Source organism: Typopeltis vanoorti, chromosome 4 (genome assembly GCF_054136105.1).
Source record: "Typopeltis vanoorti isolate ZY-2024b chromosome 4, IOZ_Tvanoo_1.0, whole genome shotgun sequence".
Lineage (NCBI taxonomy): Eukaryota > Metazoa > Arthropoda > Arachnida > Uropygi > Thelyphonidae > Typopeltis > Typopeltis vanoorti.
Window position 1 is genome coordinate 86,827,561 of NC_143552.1, and position 21,931 is coordinate 86,849,491.

Genomic DNA, 21,931 nt, shown 5'->3' on the forward strand with positions numbered 1-21,931 from the left:
GATCATATTGTAGCAGCCTGCTTACTTATTATAACAAGGTTACTTTGGATAAAGGAGATGCATATACAGTATTTAGATTTTGCAAAGACTTTTGATAGATTGCCACATTACAAACTAGTAGGCAAATTGGAACTGATGGGCTTGGATAGTAGAATAGTGCATTGAATTGGAGATTGGCTATCTGATAGCCAATCTCCAATATATATATATATATAAGAGGGAGTGATATCCCAGAAGAGAAAAGTTCATTGTTTTGGGTCCACTGTTGTTTAATTTGTATGTAAATGACATTGGAAGAGGCTTAAATGGTGATATACAATTATTTGAAGATGATACAAGATTGGAGAGAGTTATGAGAAGTAGAGCAGATCTGGTAATTTTGCAAGAGGACATAAATAGACTGTCTGAATGGGAGAGTATGTGGGAGGGTGTCAGTTTAATGTAGCAAAGTGTTAGGTTTTAAAATTTGGGAAACAAAGATAGGATGCAGAGTATTATAGGATTGGTCGAGATATCTTAGAGGAGCTGGATGAGATGAACATCTTGGGATGATGGTGGGTAGGGACTTGAAATTTCATGGACTAAAATTGTGTAACACAGCAAATTATGGGAATGATGTGGAGAACACTGACATGTAGATGTAAGGATGTTATGTTTCCATTTTATAAGGCTTTGATCAAGCTAGCAATGGATTACTGTGCACAGATTAGGTAACCTGTTTTCAAATATATGATGAGAGGGTTTAGAGATGATTGACTAAGTTGGTTTCTGGTCTTTGGATGTGTAATATCAGGACAGATTGAGAGAATGCAGACTGTAAAGCCTACTGGATAGAAAGGAGAGGAGGACATGTGATCATGACATATAAGTTAGAAAGGGTTATTACCAGATTAATATGGATGAGATTTTTCATGGAATATCTGGAGACAGAGGGAGATTAAGAGGTCATACCTGGAAGTTGTATAAGGAGGGTGTGAGCAAGGGGACGAGGAGTAGATTTTTGCATGGAGCATTGTGGACGATTGCAATGCATTACATGATAGTGTGGTGAGTGCAGAGACAGTAAATGCATTTAACAACCTTACCAGCCATTAAAGATCAACGCATCCTCAAAAGCTTCGTATCCATCATACATTTCAATGTAATATCAATGATATTACAATTTTAATATGCACTTCGCATCCATGGAAATGTGGACGTATATATACGTCCTGGCCAGTAGCATGGTTAAGTCAAGGTATGATGAGCTAGGCATATGATAGTGGGACCTCTCATGATGAGTCTTTTGACTGGAGATCATCATAATAATAATAATAATGGAATATGGAAGAGTTTTGTGAGAAAGCAAGGAAACCAGCCAGAAGAATACATGTAATTGACAGCCATAATTCATTATGCATGTAGGTTAACTTTCCTATTAGAACATTAAGTAGATTTTTAAGAAAGCTTTTGAACCTGACATGCAAGGGGAAAATGGGAATGATAAGAGTTGCGATGTCTTGTAATAAATAACATCAGCCATCAGCATATTCACTGTACTAGTCACTGATTGTTTATTATTATTATTATTATTATCTGAGACCTCCAGGGAGTCAAGGACTCATCGAGGGAGGCTATAAATCATCGAAAAACTCAGCTATCATACTTCCCTTAAATTCAGTCACACTAGATGCACTCACTACCCCTAAGGACAAATTATTCCACTCACTCACTGCTCTCTGGGAGAAAAACCTAGCTCCTGCCCCTTTCTTGACTACAAATAAATTTAACTTCCATGTATGCTCCCATGTTCTCTCCCCACCTTCCATATAATGAAAAACTTCATCAGTTGATGAAAGTTTATTTTTCACTTGGTTAGAATATAATAAAATTAGTTTAATCCTTTTTCCAAGTGTGTGCAAACAAAGTTTGCACCTGAAAGTATCTTCAGGACTAGGGTAAGGTGGTACAACACCAGGGCAACTCATTGCAAAGGTGGAGCAAGCTACCAACATTTACCAACAACTGGGGTAAGGTGTTGTACCACCTTACCCCAGTCCTGAAGATACTTTCAGGTGCAAGGACTCACACTTGGAAAAAGGATTAAACTAATTTTATTATATTCTAACCAAGTGAAAAATAAACTTTCAACATCTTTCTCTAAATCCAGAGTAATTTATTAAAAAAAGGGTGGCACACCATTTGGCAACTCCTATAGGTAGAGATGACCTGCTAATGCTTCTGCATGGTATCTCCACTTGGGCCTGGCTCCCACTGAAGAGACCTCAATAAAGCTCGAAACTAGTCTGGGTTGTGGCCCTTCCCTTAATGCATAACATTAGACATATCCGCAAGGAGATGTGTTTTGCTTTATAGGAGATACTGAGATAGGAGTGTTGGTAGCTTGCTCCACCTTTGCAACGAGTTGCCCTGGTGTTGTACCACCTTTCCCCAGTCCTGAAGATACTTTCAGGCGCAAACTTTGTTTGCTCACACTTGGAAAAAGGATTAAACTAATTTTATTATATTTCATCAGTTGATATCCTATAATACCCATTCAAAAGTTTATAGACCTCTATCGTATCATCACTCTTTCCCCTGATAACAACAGTCTACATTCCACATACTCTAAATCTGTCCTCATAATCTAAATCCCATAATTTGGATATAATCTTTGTAACTGATTGCCTGAAAGAGTGGTTAGAGCAAGAACGGTCTTGTGTTTCCGAAAAGAGACCTCCCACAATAAGTCTTTTGATTTCATGGAGGCCTGGATAATAATAATAATAACTCTTCTTTGCACACTTTCCACAGCTTCTGTATTTCCTTGGAGCCTGGGAGACCAAATCTGCACACAATAATCCAGATGTGGTCTTGTCAAAGCCTTATAAAAAGAGGCAAAATTATTTCCTTATCCTTACAACATCACAATTATCCTCTGAGTTGTATTTGCAACTTTTACTATGTGACCTTTGAACTTTCAATTTCTATCCACCGATATGCCAAGATCCCTTGCCTTTTCAGTTTCGTATGGCATAACCCCGCTAATATGATATGCCGCTGGAACTCTAATCATGCCAAAGTGTATAACTTTACACTTACTAGCATTAAATTGACAGCCATTTTCATTTTCCAAATTTCCAGTCGATTCAAATCATTTTGTAAGTGCTGAATATCAGTAGCATCCCATCAGTAGTATCATCATGATTGCCCTGCTATCCTTGCATGATCGGCAAACAATGCACATCTGATGTTAGATCCTTCCTGATGTGATTAATGTATAGATTGAACAATAATGGCCCAAGGACTGAACCCTGAGGTACACCACTGGTAACCTTAAATCTCCAATATTCACACCCACTGTATTCTGTATACCACTTTTTGATATCTGTCTGTCAACCATCACCTGATCCAAGTCAAGAGTTTATATTCCAGTTCCATATTCTCCAGTTTATGCAACAGCCTTTCCTGTAGTATCCTATCAAATGCATTAGGAAAATCCAACATTATCATAGTGCAGGGTTGAATAAATTGTGTTTCCACAAAACATAATTTCCCAAATTGTGTTTTCTGTGGAAAGTGAATAAGTGTTCCGTGAAAAACTTATCAAAATCGATATTAATATGAGTCTGGAATTGTTTTAAATGCTGCGACTCTAACCAAGGCATTCCATTAAAAATTTCATGATTTGTGAAGTGTTACGTCATAGGAAAAATTTGGGAAATGCTGTCATAATGTATCCCAAAGTGTGTCAAATGCATTAGAAAAATCCAACATTATCATAGTGCAGCAAATGCATTAGAAAAATCCAACATTATCATAGTGCAGCAGATGCATTAGAAAAATCCAACATTATCATCATAGTGTAGGGTTTCCCAAATTGTGTTCTGCTGAAAGTGAATAAGTGTTCCATGAAAAATTATCAAAATTAATATTAATATGAGCCTGGAAGTTTTAAATGCTGCGACTCTAACCAAAGTGTTCCATTAAAAACTGATTTGTGAAGTGTTCCATTGTAGGAAAAGTTTGGGAAACTCTGTCATAGTGTATCCATTCTCTTTATTTAACTCGGCTGTAACATTGTTATAAAATATGAGCAAATTGCTAAACCATGACCTTCCTTTAGTAAACCCATTCTGTTCTTTGCAGAGTATAGCAAGTTTGTCTACCCACTTCTGTATGCAAGTTCTTACCAACTTCTCTAAAATCTTCACTACCACACCAGAGATGCTAATAGGTCAGTAGTTAGACACATAAGTTTTTGGACCACCCTTGTACAATGGAACTATCATACATTCTTTCCATTCCTGTGGTATCATGCCTGAGCTGAGACTTAAGTTATACAAGCATGTGAAAGGTGTAGCCAATTCAGCTGAACATTTCTTTAGCAAAAGGGATGATATTCCATCTATCCCTATTGACAAATTCTTATCCAGGTTATGTAACATTTCTTCAACTTCATTTTCACAAACTTTTAACTCTTCATCCAACGTAGCAGTAGCACTGTGCACCATGTTATATACACCTGGTTGATATATCTTAGCAAAGTGAGCACTCATTAACTGAACAATCTCATTAGCTTCCGACACTCGAGTACCATCTACATTCAATAAAGTTATTCTTCCACATTCATTCTTTCTTTTATTTGCAGCATAACGATAGTTCTTTTGGATTGCTTTTAGTTGCATGGCCAATTTTCATACTCCAATTTAGCTTTCCTCACACCAGTTATATATTTGGTTTAATCCTGTAGCCATGTGTAAGCAAACAAAGTTTGCGCCTGAAGTATTTTCAGGACTGGGGCAACTCGTGGTAAAGGTGGAATAAGTTCTGATCACTTGCCTTAGTATCTCCCATAATGCAAAGCACATCTCCTTGTGGGCATGTATAATGCTATGCATTAAGGGAAGAGCCACTACCCAGACTGATTTTGACCTTTATTGGGGTCTCATTAGTGGGAGCCAGACCGAAGGTCGAAACCGGTCTGGGTAGTGGCCCTTCCCTTAATGCATATCATTATACACGTCTGCAAGGAGATGTGCTTTGCATTATGGGAGATACTAAAACAAGTGATCAGAACTTATTCCACCTTTACCATGAGTTGCCCCAGTCCTGAAAATACTTCTGGTGCAAACTTTGTTTGCTTACACTTGGGTAAAGGATTAAACCAAATATATAATTGGTAGCATAGCCAAGTGAAAAAACTTCCATCAACTATCTCTAATCCAGAGTTTAATAATAAGTTATAATAATTATTATAACCTTATTATTAAAAAAATAATAATTTTAATAATTCCACCTTAGTATCACCATCTCTGGGTCTGGCTCCCGCTGATGTGCTTTTGTGCAGAAGTGGTCCCTTTCCTTGAGGTATGAGAGGTTCTGCTTAGGGTAGGTTTTTGCCTGTCTCTAAGTGGAGCCACCGCTGAGATTATGGTTCTATCTGGCCGTGGTGGGGTGAGCCAGCCACTGAGTGGAACAACGCTGAATTTGAGTCTTTCGGTTACTTGTAGGGAATGGTCTGGGGACTGCTTAATTTTTAGAGAAGTCTTTACTTAAACAGTACCTTAACATGAGGTACTGTTTAAGTCTGGGTAGTGGCCCTTCCCTTAATGTATAGCATTATACATGTCCACAAGGAGACGTGCTTTGCATTATGGAAGATACTAAGGCAAGTGATCAGAACTTATTCCACCTTTACCTCGAGTTGCCCCAGTCCTGAAAATATTTCAGGCGAAAACTTTGTTTGCTTACACTTGGATAAAGGATTAAACCAAATATATAATTGGTAGCATAGTCAAGTGAAAAAACTTCCATTAGCTTTCCTCATAATACTCGTTTTACAATTTCTGGCCTGAGCTTTATATATTTCATAACTCCTCTCACTCTTATTCTCACGATATTCTTTCAACATCATCTTCTTCATGTGGATTTCTTGCTTAATAAGGTTGGACATTCTGTTAACTCCCAACCTATTTATTCTTTGAACACTTAGGGATACATTCAGCTATTGCCTCATTTAAGCACTTTTTCAAAGATTGCCATGCATTGCTGACATTTTTTCCCATTCAGTAACTGATACCATTGGGACCAAAGATAGTATTCTCCTAAGTTGATCATAATTTCCAGATTTGTAGTTCAGCAAGTAACCTGTTTTAATTGGAGCATCAATACAATTAGATACTTCCCAAGGAAGTGCATCATGATCACTGTCACCAATTGGTGGTAAAATAGCCATATTCTTGAAAGAGACCCTGTCTGATGCTATGAGCAAATCCAACACTTTGACTTCGAGTTCCTTCTTTTACATGCTTCTTGAGAAAGTTGTCTCACAACAATTCAATAAATTCCTCTTCTTTCTTACCATGAGATTTCTCTTTTATCCAATCAATGTTTGGAAAATTAAAGTCATCCATAGTGATCATTCATTTGGTACCCATAAGGCTAAACTGGTGATGCATTTCTTCATCCCCTGCGACTGAGCCACAGGTCTGTAGCAACACCCCCACCATATATTTCATTCTGTTAACCTCCACTTCACACCAGATAGACTCAAAGTCGCCGCTACATGGGATATTGTTATCTTGAGTTTTCTTGAGTTTCTACCCTAATTGGACTTAAGTCATCTGATATCATTAGTAGCACTCCTCCTCCTCTCCTGTCATTCCTAAAAATAGTATATCCATTACACTCGATCCCAGTTACCATATCTGATTCTGATAGCCAGGTTTCACCAATGTCAACAATCCTAGGCCACATTGTATTCAATAAAGCAATGAACTCAACCCCTTTGTTTCTAATGCTCCTGGCATTTGTGTATAGACGTAATAAATTACCACCTAGCCTATTCTTATAATTATTTGGTCTTGTTCTAGAATTTTCTCTTTTCCCTCCCCAGACATACTTAAAACGTCCAAACCTAAAGCATATTTTTCCACCCCCTTCGCCACATACATAACCATGTTTGAAGACATCATATCTTTATCATGTTTGCATACCACAGCTGAACTTTCACACACAATTATCCCATTCCTCCCTAGTTTCCCTGAATTTCTGCATTAGGTCTCATACCAAGAAGTAATTTCTCCAGACTTCTGATGTCAAATGAATTCAAGTGCAGGCCATCCTTCTTATACAAGTCTTTTCTGCCATCAAACACATCTCACACATCTAAAAACTCACATCCATATCTTCTACACAGCCGGTGCATGAAATCATTTGCTATCATTACCCTCCTTCTTAACTCACTACTGTCATATCTGGGTAGTAACTTTACTAGCAACTTCACTAGATTTTTTAAAACAATGCACCAACCATTTTCTTCTGATTGGGACATCTTTGCCATAGCAAATCTATTGCACGAATGGCAAACAAAATATGACATGACACTGAATTTTCTTGTTTTTTATGAAATAGCTACACAGCTATGAAATCGAAGCTTGATAATAATAATAATATTTATTATTATTATTACTGGGTATCTCCATGGAGTCAGTAGACTCATCGCGGGAGACCCAAATTAAAAAAAAATATCTATCATATCTGTTCTTGAATTCATTTACAGACGAAGAACTCACAACTGAGTCAAGCAATGCATTCCACTCATTCACCACTCTCCAAGTGAAAAACCTCGTTCTCACACCCTTGTTAACCACACTTTTCCTTAATTTCCAGGGATGACCTCGTGTTCTTCCATCACTATCACACAGCTGAAACATTTCCCCTGCATCAATCTTATAAAAACCTTTCAGTAATTTCAATGTTTCTATTATATCCCCTCTTCTCAGCCTCTCAACCAACCTGTGCAATACACAAGCTCTCAATCTATCAATGTAGGGAGCAATTTTTACATCACTCACCAACTTAGTCCCTCTCCTCTGAACCCTTTCCACAACCTCCTCATCTCCAAGGAATCCAGGTGACCAGACCTGAGCACAGTAATCCAAATGTGGAAGTATCAACGCTTTATAAAGGGGAATAATAACCTCTTTATTTCTGGATGTTAGCGTGTTCCTCAACAACCAAGTAATCCTATGTGCAATCTTGGACACCTTAGCAATGTTACCCCTGAACTTCATCTCCCTATCTACCAACACCCCTAAGTCCTCATCAGTCTGTTGGAGTACCATTACATCAATGTAGTACACAGCTGGTAATCTTTTAATCCCAAAATGCATAACTTTACACTTTTCCACATTGAAATGACATCCATTTCCTTTTGCCCATTTTACCAGCTTATTTAAATCGTCCTGCAAACTCTCAACATCCGCTTGATTTTTTATTGCGCTACCCAACTTTGCATCATCAGCAAACAACTGAATATCTCCCTTTAAGCCATTTCCTATATCATTTATGTACAAATTAAACAACAATGGCCCAAGCACAGAGCCCTGAGGCACACCACTGGTCACCTGCCTCATCCTGGACTCTGCTCCTCCATACACCACCTTCTGGTATCTCTCCCTGAGCCATTCTCCTATCCATATTACCAGTTTAGTATCCATCCTCATCTTCTCCTCATCATGTTCCTCATATTCCTCATCATGGAATACTGTTGCACAATTTGTGCAACAGTATTCCATGGGGTATCCTGTCAAAAGCCTTAGCAAAATCCAGAAGTACCACCGTGTAGCCATTTCCTTTGTCCAACTCAGATGTCATTCTATTATAAAAAGCTAATAAATTTCTAAGGCAGGATCTACCTTTAATAAAACCATGTTGGCCCCTATAGAGTATCATATCATGATCCACCATTCTTGAATTTTGTCTTTAACCAACTTTTCCAATACTTTTACCACGACTCCCGAGATGGTGATTAGTCTGTAATTAACTACTGCAGTTTTAGAGCCACCTTTATGCAAAGGAACCACTTTGCCTTCCTAGGGACCATACTAGAGTTCAAACATAAGTTAAATAACCAAGTAAGAGGCTTTGACAATTCCTTTCCTTTGCACATTCATGCAACACCTGAGCTGATATTCCATTTAAACCTACGGCAGTATTCGCATTTAAATTTTGCAATATACTAAGTACCTCTGATTTCTTAACTTCAATTCTCACATTAGTTATTGCTACAGAGATATTCTCACTTGAGTGATAGACTTTTGAAAAGTGATCACTCAGTAACTATACTATTACATCTGAATTTGTCGCCTCGATACCATCAGCACCCACTAAGGTTATCCTTGCAAAGTCATTCTTCTTTTTACTTGCCACATACTGGAAGAATTCTTTGGAATTACCCTTGATCTCCTTGGCTAAGGTCTTCTCATAATCTGATTTAGCTTTTCTTACTATGCTGGTAACCTTCCTAGCTAAAGCCTTGTACTGTTCATGGGTGTACCGATCGCCTTTCTCCTTGTAAATTCTCCATAACATTTTCTTTTTTTGCAGATCAAGCTTGATACTACTACTCATCCATCTAATGCCTACTTTTGTTTGTCTTTCTGAACATGGGGACACAATCCGATATTGCCTTCCTCAGATACCCGCTGATTTTATCCCATGCACTGCTAACATCTTTCTCCTGCAATATGTTCTGTCATGGGACAGCTGCAAGCTCGCTCCAAAGCATGTAATTATCTCGTAGAAGATGTATGAATTTCATTTCCTTTTTGCCACGTGATATTTCCTCCTTCCAATTGATATCACCATAATTAAAATCCCCCATAATAATCACTAACCCTGCACTCATTGCACTAATTTGCTGATGCATGAAGTCAATATCATCCCCTATACCCCCTGGCCTATAGCAGGGGAGTATATGGGGGTGATACATTCTCGTAGACAGGCTTATACGTTGGTTATGCATTATTAAAACACTTAAGGAATTGAACAACGTAGTTAAGGATATAAATTAAATTAAACTTTAATAAATATTTTCCGATATTTCGGCAACGTCACGTTGCCATCTTCTAAGATACAATGCAACCAACTGTATAGTTGGTTGCGTTGGTCACTATTTCACACCAGACCGCCTCAAATGTACTATTATTCACATGTCTAGCATCTTGATATACTACTTTCTTTGGCTGCCACCATGCTTGTGGAACTATAATGGAATTTATACATGCTAGCCTTTCCGATTTTTTGTAAGGATTAATATCTTTGTAGGATCTCGGCATTATATCGACTTCCATGTGTACTTCCATCCTGTTTCACAAGTTGTTGATGTTTATGTACTCTCCCCCAATATAATTTTTCCTCCCTCTGCCATTTCCAGGAATATATATTGAGTTCCCTTCTGATACATAAGTAAACTGATTATAAACACACTAATAGATCTGCAGCTGTGTTGTGTGAGGAATAAAGTCCTTTCTGTAAGTTGGCTAAACTAAATTTTGCCTGTTATATTATCGTCCAGATACAGAATTCTCTAAAAAGAGTGAAATTCTACATAAAAGCCATTTCATCAGTCTAGCTTAAATAAGAATGACATCTCAAATATTTACAATATTGGGAAGTGATCACACTTAATGTCCCTTACCATTGTATGTGGTTTTTTTTTCTTTGGACTGTAATGGTATACAGAACAAGGTCTATTCATGCTTGTGACATATACTCTTTTTTGCTGTTGTTGTTCTGTTCTTTTAAACCATTTACATTGACAATGATATTGAGATAAGACCAGAAATTCTGTATTTGTAATAAAAATTTAGACAAAATGTTTTCCTATTTGTAATTTTTATTATGGAAATCTACAAAAAGCTACGTTCATGTGACCTCTCACACTTTGCCTGAACTAGAAATTTGTGAGGGTCTACCTAGAAGAACCAAGAATGTATTTGTTTTAAGTTATTCCACTTGGTTATACTATAAATTAAAGATGCCAAGAAGTTTTATTCTTGGGTTCATCCTTTATCCAAGTGTAAGCAAACAAGGTTTGTATGTTAAGTCATTCACAAATGGGCTACTTGTATATAGAAGCTAATGACTTCACATCAGTTGCCTTAGTATCCCATTATGCAATGCACATATTCTTACAAATATGTATAATGCTTTTCATTATGGGAAGGGCCACAATGTGTGTAAGGATATGTACCCTGAACAGTTTCGACTTTTATGGAGGTGAAAAAGTAAAGGGGGTGCTCATCATAGACCTAGAATAGTTAGTATAGGGATGCAAGAGAGTCTGATAGTCTCTCTGTCTATCTGTCTGTCTGATTTCTTGCTCCTATTAGGAGAAAGAAAAGACAGACAGATAGATAGATAGACAGATAGTATGAGAGACAGAGAAAAGGGCCTCAGCTATTTTATATCATCATATAGCCAAAGGCTATCAGTTTTCTTTTTTCACCAATCTTATATAGATGAATGACTAAAAACCAATTGAAACTAAAGCACAAAGATGACTGATACCCAGGTGGTCAGCCTTATCTGAGTAAACCGCCTTGAGTTGGCCTTCACTGTCTGGGATTGATTTCCAGTCATCCCTGCAATTGAATATAAGACCACATTGAATTAAGAGGATGGAACCATTTAAAAAAAAACCTCTCATAGCAAAAATAGACACATGTTTATCTCTCCCTGGTGAACATTGCATAATATGGTTGGTCTTCACCATCTAGTCAAAAATTTGATATCTCGAATGCATCTTTCTAAATACAAAAATTGTCTGCCTGAACAATAAAATTTCCACATTTAAAGCATTTGGATGTCATATTGCTGGTTTTCAAATCCATGTTTTTTCTAACCTTCCATAAATGGTATTTTAATTCATTAATTATAAAAATCAAAATTCTCTTCCCATTGCTGATAGCTGGTGGGTAATGCAAAAAAATAACCTGTTCTGTTGTAAGTAATGGAATGCCCAACACATTACATAATTTGTTCCAAATACACAGGGCAAGAGGGGCAGCTGTAGAATGCATATTCTATGTTTTCCAATCAGTAACAGATGTCACAGATTAGATCTCCGATGTTACAGTATCTCCATTTGATGGTTTTGACTGGAAGGCGACTGTATGCAATTCTCCAAGCAAGATCCCTCCTGTTAGGGTATCCTTAGAACTTCAATAAGTTATGAAATAAAGTGTTGTTGTTCAGATCCAACTGTGCAAGTTTGTGGCAAAAGAGGTTAAAAATTTCTTTATACTAAATTTTACTTTTGCAATGGAAAGAATGTCAATGCCAGAGTGTTGTAGCAGTCTTGGAGTTAAGCACAGTGTTGTAGTATTCAGGAACAATCTCAGCTTTTGGACCTTTATAATAATTTACTCCAAAAAAGGGAAGATGAAAACCCAGGTAGTATAGGAGAAGTTCTGCACATGTGTGATTGGTCCGCAATATTTTATATTTTGAAACTGTATCACTTAAATAGCATAATTTTAAGAAGAGAAGCCCAAATCCTCCATGCTTTTTTGATAGTTGAAGAAATTTCTTTTTAACTTCTTCGTATCTGCTTGACCAAAAAAATTGCACAGCCATGCTATATATTGCTTTTCTTCAGCTTCTGTGATGTATATAATAAATATAATAAATTATGTAGACAGTTATTATTATTATTATTATTATTATTAAACAAGACCTCATGGAGTCAAAGACTCATCTGGGAGGTCCTTTTATCACACACACACACACACACACACACACACACACACACACACACACACACACACACACACACACACACACACACACACAAAATCTCATCATACCGTGTCTTAAACACACTCAAACTTCTTGCAGACACCACACTCTCAGGCAAGGCATTCCAATCATTCACAACTCTGCACGAAAAAAACCTGCCTCTCACACTCTCTTTATACAGTTTCCAGGGATGACCTCTGGTTTTCCCCTGATCTCCCACTATTCTCTGTAGAACTTCTCCACCATTGATCTTATAACAACCCCTTACCAACTTCTAGGTCTCTCCACTAGACTCTGCAAATTACATCTTCTCAATCTTTCCTCATACTCAACATTCCAGAGGTCAAAAACTACCTTAGTCAGTCGCCTTTGGACCCTTTCCAACATCTCTTCATCCTTCTGAAAACCCGGTGACCAAATCTGGGCACAATAGTCCATGTGTGGCCTAATCAAAGCCTTATACAATGGAACAAGAATCTCCCTACTTCTACACGTCAGTGTCCTCCACATCATTCCCAGAAGTCTTTGTGTTGTCTTTACAATTTTGGCGATGTGTTCCCTAAATTTTAGATTCTTATCCACTATCACCCCTAGATCTCTTATTTCCTCTACTTCCAACAATATATTCTCACCAAGCATAAATTGTGCATCCCATCTTTGTTTTCCAAATTTTAAAACCTTACATTTTGCAACATTGAACTCACATCTCCATTTGCTTGCCCAATCACTCAATTTATTCAAGTCGTCTTCTTGCAAGGCCACAACATCTTCACTACTCTTTATGGTTCTTCCCAACTTTGCATCATCTGCAAACAACTGAATATCTCCATCCAAATCTTCGCCAATATCATTAATATACAAGTATAATAGTAATGGCCCTAAAACAGACCCCTGAGGCACTCCACTAGTGACTTTCCTTTTCCTAGATATCGCACCCCCATACACAACTTGTTGATACCTATCAGATAGCCAGTCTCCAATCCAATGCACTAATCTAATATCCAACCCCATCTCCTCTAGTTTGACTGTCAACTTATCATGAGGTACTGTATCAAAAGCTTTTGCAAAATCCAAGTATATTACTGTGTATCCTTCTCCTCTGTCCAAGGAAGCAGTCACTTTATTGTAATAAGTAAGTAGATTACTAAAACATGACCTCCCTTTACCAAATCCATGCTGTCCATCAAAGATTATACCATTGTTGTCAACCCAACTCTGGATCCTAGTTCTCACAAGCTTCTCCAACAACTTAACCACAACACCTGACACAGAGATAGGCCTATAGTTTGATGCTTGAGTTCGATCATCACCTTTATGAAGTGGCACAATCTTGCCCTCCTTCCACTCTTTAGGAACTTGACCAAGTGCAAGACTCATATTAAAAAAATATGTCAAGGCAGGTGTCAACTCTCTGGCACATTCCTTCAGAATACGCGGTGATATATTATCAAGTCCCACAGCCTTATTTATATCTAGTTTACTCAACTCCCCCCCCCCCCAAACACCTCTTGCTCACTTACAGTCAGTCTCTCTCTCTCCTCCCCATCATCAACTACTCTCAATCTCTCCATAAAGTCACATTCACAAGATTTAAAGATCTTTATGAACTGCTCATTAAGTATCTCCACCACACATTCTACATCAGCTGTCTTTATACCATTTCCTCCAATCAATGTCATCCTTCCATAATTATTCTTTCTTTTGCTGGCTACATATCGAAAGAACTCCCTAGGATTCTTTTTGGCTTCATTAGCTAACTGCTTTTCATACCTCTCTTTAGCTACTCTCACCAACCAATATAATAAATATTATATACAAATGAACAGGAAAGATTATGGATTTAAGTAGTATGGTTTAAAATAAAAGGAAAGTGGCCCTATTTTCCAGTCTCCTAAAGTTTCAAAGTTCTTGAATATAAGTTTTTGAACTAGAAATTGTTATTATTATTATTATTACTACCCCAAAACCTCATGGAGTCAAAGACTCATCTGGGAGGTCCTTTTATCACAGACACAGCTCATCATACCGTGTCTTAAACACACTCAAACTCCTTGCAGACACCACACTCTCAGGCAAGGCATTCCAATCATTTACAACTCGACATAAAAAAAACCTGTCTCTCACTCCCCTCTTTATACAGTTTCTAGGGATGACCTCTGGTTCTCCCCTGATCTCCCACTATTTTCTGCAGAACCTCTCCAGTTGATCCTATAACAACCCCTTACCAACTTGTAGGTCTCTATCATATCTCCCCCCTCTTCCTCCTGTCCACCAGACTGCAAATTACATCTTCTCAATCTTTCCTCATACTCGACATTCCGGAAGTCAGAAACTACCTTAGTCAGTCACCTTTGGATCCTCTCCAACATCTCTTCATCCTTCTGAAAACCAATTGTGTAAGAAATATAGTGGAGAAGGGAATTCCAAATATAATGAGGGGGGGGGGGTTCTCTCTTAGGGGTTAGTCCAAAAGGAATTTCTCCAAGATCCCACTTTCCAGAACTTTTAATTTTGTATTGTCTGCATCAGCAGTTAATCCACTGATCTTGCTGAATTTTTTCAAAATACCAAAAAAGATATATGTGGAATCATTATCTTTCAAAGTGTCCACTACATCATTGGCATTTGCTAATACCCCTTATTTTCCTTCATAGTTGAAGGACCTATTATTCCTAGCACTGCACGTGTATTGTCGTCTTCCTGTAAGAAAGGTTCAAGAACCAATGCAAAGAGCAATGGATTAAGAGGGCAACCTCTTGACTCTTTTTCGAATTTTGACCAGGTCTGATAGGAACTCATTTAACTAAGAAGTGGGTAGTTGAATTGGCATAGGCTCCTTTGATAATGGACAGCAGCTTTTTTCTTACACCAGTTTGCTGGTGATGTGGAATAGAATGGGATGCCGGACATTATTAAATGCTCGAGTAAGGTCTACTGATAGCACTGCCATCGACTGCTTTTTCGTATTAACTAAGTGGATTAGATCACATATCATGAATAACAAAATAAATAAACTTTTCATCTTTTTTTTTGATAAAATACTCATATAATCTACCAAAGATAACTTTTTCAATATCTCTATTCAAAATTTTAATTTCTTCCTTGATAATACAAAGTGAGCAAAATAATCCCTGTTTAAGGCAGCCTTGTGGAGCACCATCCAGTGATCCAAATGTTGCAAAACTTGTAGAAATACATCGTGTGTGTGTGTGTGTGTGTGTGTGTGTGTCATGCAGAAGTGACAGCTGGGGGGGTTCCTGAATTTACCACCACGGGCGTTATAAAAACCAAATGCATGGAATTTGCATATCACGCAACTCTGCGGGTACCGGGAGGGTTTTAAAAGATGACATGGGATTTTTCCCTTCATTGTGGTTGTTAATGTTGTCTACAGTGATGGGGCTAACCTCGTCCCAACATGCTTTGTTCCTGAAGCAGTACTACTGGTGCAGTATTTTTCTAAGACAGGGAGTTATTGGGATCATCCTGATAATTTACCAGCACTGAAAAACAGCATAACAGGAAGGGCAGCACATTGAACAGTACAGCCCATGAATGTATAATGTAAGTGAATAAAAATGTGTTATTTATGCTTGTGTCGCTTTTCTCCCTCGTAAACGCACAGTAAAATTACTACATCTGCATTCGGTACATCATACAGTACCCCAGTAGTGAATATTGAAGTTTTTTTTTCTTTAATCAGATATTGCTTTCGCATGATGCAAAGTGTATTCCTGTAAAGTTTCACAGCATTTGGATCACTTGGTGGCCTTCCACTAGACCTTAACAGAGATAGTTTAATTATGATCACCCAGTATTTAAAAATTTTTATATAACTATATACATGATGCATTTTTTGTGATGATGAATTATTTTCACATTTTATTTAAAACTTACAGTTCAGTGTTCAAGTCCTGCCCTTAGACAAATCAAATTCAGCAGAGACTTCTCCTCAGATATCTGTAATGGCAGAGGAAAGGATATACTCAGGTAATATTTAAAAAAGTATGTTTATGGAATATTTTTTCATAATAAGAAATTCATGGCTGTATTAGATTAATTATATTAATTATGTTAAGCTTTAGTTAACACATAATGGAATTTCTTTCTATTTTGTTTTTCACAGAATTAAAATTTTGTAAAATTTAAAGCCATGTATGTGTTTAGCAGAATGCTGGTCACACATTGAGAATTAGCTATTTCTTATCTAGTGAGACCTGTGGAGTTTCCATAATTATACCCATATGCACCACAGTAAAAAATATTTATTGCACAAATGTTTCTTTTTACATATCACAAGACATCATCAGTGTGAGAGGAGAACGGCAGTGAACAGTCTGAACAAAGAAAACAGTTGAGCACATGCATTACATTTTAACCTGATGAAAATGCAGTCACATGTTTGTTATGAAAACATTGTTGGACTGAATATAATCATTAAAATTAAATTAAAATTCATTATCATCAATTTCCTGATATGTACCTTCAAAGGGTGTTCAGGTTACTATGACAGTGCTACATGATTCAAGTTTACATTATTATTAATCTCCTATCAACAGTTTTCCTCCAAATTAGCCTATTGCTTGTGAGAACTCCAATATTGTCATATCTAACATTCTGCTTCTAAGGCACCTCTAACTGAATTAATCCACCTAGACCTTGGTCTTCCTCTGGGTCTTTTTCCTGCCAGGTTGGCATCAAACACCTGTTTTGCTAACCTTTCCTCACATAATTCTATTTAAGTGGCCATACCACCTTAGATTAGCTCTGTTGAAATATTCTTGAATGCTAATAATGTCAAGTTCTTTCTTAATAGCCTCATTTTTAATATCATTGCCATTGGTACCATATGTTCACTCCCTTAATCTTTTTCAGAACACTCATATATATGTGGTCTTTGGTCAAGCATTTTCTAACCCAGCTCTCAGATCCATAAGTTAAAATGGGTTTGAACACTGTCTTATATATACAGCTAATTTAGTGTTTTGACTTATTCCTCTCTTATTCCATTTCTGATATTATAATTATTCTTATTAGAGGGCACTGTGGAGGCATATGAATGGGCACATGGTGATATTGCTGCTCCAGTTTTTTTACAGTTTTAAAGTGGTTCCAACTCCTGTTTTAAGTTGAAAGTGTTCCCAAGTAACCCTACTTATCACGCTGAAGATAGTGATATAAAATTCAACGAGATCGCCTAAAAAGAAACCAAATTTTGAAGTGTTGAAAAGTGAACAGAGAGGACCGTGGTCAACAATGAGCGAAAAACAAAGGACGTCACCATCTTTACAATCACGCCATAGCTGCCTAAGGGAATAAAGGTGTGTATCAAATGCCTGGAGGATTTATCGTCCGACAGAAATAATATAACTTTAACGAAATGCAGTAGGATTCTACACTTAAAATGTGCCGGCTTTTCAGAAACAACCGGGCAACATAAATATAAATCTGATGTAACATGCGAGGAATGGAAGTGCCTACTCTGTAGGAAGACCAAAGAAATGCACCTAAAGCAGCCACATATGACTCAGCCGATTATACTGGAGGCAAAATCAGACGACGAACTGAACAGACAAAAAAATGCAGGTGAGTCCTATAATTTCAACTCTTTAAATATACTAATAGGAAATGGTCTAGAGACCATAAAAGCCAGCTTAGTAGACCTTGTGCAAGAACTCTTTAATAAACAGAACGAACAAAAAACAAAAAAATCTAGCGAATATGAAGATTTGGTCAAACATAATAATTTAGCGGTGATAGAAGTGTTACAAACGGTAAAAGATATTAAAATCAGCATTAATGTACTTAATAACAGGCAACACAATTTGATGAAAGAGACATCCGAACTCTGTCAAGAACTTCATTCTCTAAAACTACAATACGAACGTTTAAATCAGCAACAACATAAAGAAGATCTTGTCATAAACGGTCTTCCTGAAACTGCACCTACAGAAAACCTCAGAGACATGGTTTTAAAATTAGGCTATGCAATTGATATCCCCCTACAGCTTAACGACATTCAGACCGTAAATCGGATTCCTAGGAAGAGCAAAAACCAAGGCTTGCCATGACCTGCACCAGTCATATTTCATCTTACAAGCAAGTCCACAAGAGACAATCTCATAAAAGCCAGCAGTCAGAAAAAAACAGTTGCCAAGGGCTTGAACGCACAGCAAGACAATACACCAATCTTCCTATCCAAATATTTAACATCATTCAACCAGAATCTGTTGTACCAAGCAAGGAAAGCAAAAATAGAAAAAATTACCAATTTTTGTGGACCAGAGATGCCAAGATATTCATAAAGAAGTCACAAACTTCAAAGCCGATAGAAATTAAAAGCTCAGAAGACAAAGAAAGGCTGCCACAGTGAAAAAAAAACTAATAAGTCTCCTAATTAGCTCAAAAAGAAGCCCACAATAAAAAAGAATGTGAACCATCAAGACAGAGGAAATAACACAGGATATATCAGCAATTTCACTTTGATCAGACCTTTCAGATTATTCATTTGACCTCCTAAACACTTGCCTACTTCCAACACAGCAACCAATTCAATAATATACAGGGTGTTCGGGATAAATTTGACATATTTATAATTAATTATATTTTTCCGTAAGTTACATGTATTAACACACACTTCTCTTCATTTAAAAGTTTGGACCCTTCTTCATTCACATACAAGATGTCAGAAAGGATGGATAGCTGGAACCCACCTGAATCATGGAAGAGAATAACTTGTATCATGATGATTCGTGCCCGCCATCAAAATAAGGATATTACGACTGATGCCCAATGCTCCCTGAATACAGTAAAAACAATCAGGCATGAACTAGAGACTTGCAATGGTGACTACGAGGATGTAGCAAGAAGAAAGATCCCTAGCAGACGATCTGATTGCGTTCGTACAGCAGAATTCCTCGCAAATCTGCAGGAACAGGTGTTGAAGAACCCTGGCATTGGAATTCGGGCTTTGTTCGTGGAGTTGCTAACTGTAGTCAAGCCCTGGATAACAAGGGTAGCCAATGGTAGGCCGTATGTATGGCAGCAGGATTCGGCCCCTTGCCACACCTCTGGGAAAAGTCAAAAATGGTTGTCTGAAAATTTCTACGACTTCACCAGTCCAAATGTTTGGCCTCCAAACTCCCCAGACCTTAACCCCATGGATTATTTTGTATGGGGCGCAGTTGAAAAAGACACCAATCGCACTTCCAGTAATACAAAAGCCCAGTTAATGGATAAAATTAAAACAGTTTTTGCGGCCCTTCCCAGGGAGACTGTAGCATCAGCTTGTTCGAGGTTCCGAAGCAGAATTGAAGCTGTGATCGATGCTAATGGTGGTTATTTTGAGTAAATCTTGTTGATAGTATTGTAATTAACTCTGCCTGTAATGTTTTTTTGTCAATTCATTAAATTTAATAGATACAAAGAAGATTTTCTTTTTCCTTACGAAACTGTCAAATTTATCCCGAACACCCTGTATATATATATATAACCAGTGTCATCCTCAGATAAGCTAATTACAAAGTTTCGAGGATGCAGTTGAGACATTACATCCCAGTAGTAGTATTTATCTAACATTATTTACTTAACATTCTGTAATGAATACTTGTAGTAACAGAAAATGTGATAGTAATACTTCAGTTATATATTTGTAAATAATTTGTGATGAGAATAATAAACTTTGCCAATAATAAAAAAAAAAAAAAAAAATAATAATATGAAGGACACAAAAAAATTATTATCATTATTATTCAATATGATCCTATAATATCCCTCATGGTAAAAATAGTTGTATATATTGTAAATATTATTTTCTGTGATGTGTATATGTCCTATTGGTTTAATAAAATAGTCTCAGATGAAAAAAAAAGTATTATTATGTGACATTTCCAAGGGCTCATTGAGGGAAGGCACCTATTCTACAACTCTCCGTCTCCAACATTCAAATCCACCAACTACAGCGAACCAAAACTACCATCATCATCTACACCAACGACATCTACTGCCCACCACCACCACTAGTATTTTCACAGACAATCACAAACATCCATGCCCACAATGGGATTCAAACCCGCAGCCTTTCAGCTGGAGAGCGGATACACTAATCACTCGGCCAACCAGTGTTTACAAAACCTTAATATTCAATACCCCCCTCCCCATTTTTCCACTGATATCATCAGTTCAGTCCCCTAATTTTTCTCATGAAATGAATTATTATAATAATTCATTTCATAATAACATTGACTCATAGCCATATTAAATGTATTTGAGTTGCTGTTTTGAATAGCGCATCATATATGAGAAATACAATTTTATTAATACAGACCAGTATTTTACAATAAAAACATTTATTCAAATCTACCAGTTTCACCAGCAAACTGTCTAGCTTTTTCAAGGCATTACGGAGATATGAAAGTTAGTAAATGCAAATTAAAAGAACATAAAAAACATTGTAAACCAAACTAGTATCTATGGTTACACGTTTCGCGTGACAGAGATGACTTATTGTTCTTATTCATTATCAGGCATGCGTGTTTGTTGTAGACTTGTAATGTGATTACTGGCTAGCTGTAGTTCAGATTGATTGAGAGAGAGGATCAAGTTTTTCCACGAACTGTTTAGAATTGCACCCTGATTTCTGTTGAGGTTTCCACCGGTTATTAGTGCTATTGTGGCTTCCTTAAATACACGATGCCTGTAGTCGTCATCGAGATATGGTGGAGCTGTTTTGCCAATCTATCGTGTGGTTAGACGTGCAGAAATGATGTGCTAAGCCGGAAGAGATGCTTCTGTTGTGGTTTACATCACCAACATGTTCTTTTTGTCTAATTTCTAAACTTCGTGAAGTTTGTCCGATGTAGGCAAGACCACAGGAGCAGGGAATGTAATATACTCCTGGATATTTGTAGAACGGAACTTTATCTTTTGGAGATCCTAAAACTTGTCTGATGTTGGTGGTTGGTTTGAAGACCACTCTGATGTTGTGGGCTCTTAGTATTCTTGCTATTTGATAAGAAATTGACTTGATGAAAGGTATCACTACAGTAGAAATGTGCTGACGGTGGGATTCTTCTTGTCTGGGGCTGTCTATAGATATTTTTTGATGATGTTTTGAGGATATCCATTTTGTGATAATGTGTTGGCTATTAGTGAGAGTTCGTTCTGTGTATCCTCCTCTTCTGATATAAACTTTTTTGGCTCTATGTTTCAACATGTGGATAATACTCAGTTTGTGTGACTTGTGATGGTTTGAAGTATAGTGAAGATATCTTCCAGTATCTGTGGGCTTTCTGTAAATGGATAATTTGACACTGTTAGGTTGTTTTTTTATCAAGATACCTAAAAAATGCAGTTGGTTGTTGCG

General features: G+C 37.2%; 1 protein-coding gene across 1 annotated transcript in view; it reads left to right on the forward strand.

The window, feature by feature from the left end:
• The window catches only part of LOC150107476 (uncharacterized), a 574,892-nt gene that overhangs the window by 464,367 nt on the left and 88,594 nt on the right, over positions 1 to 21,931 (forward strand). Inside the window, exon 21 of the mRNA XM_090392109.1 lies at positions 16,467 to 16,557. Coding sequence (XP_090248235.1) covers positions 16,467 to 16,557 — 91 coding nt within the window. The remainder of the gene's footprint in view (positions 1 to 16,466; positions 16,558 to 21,931) is intronic.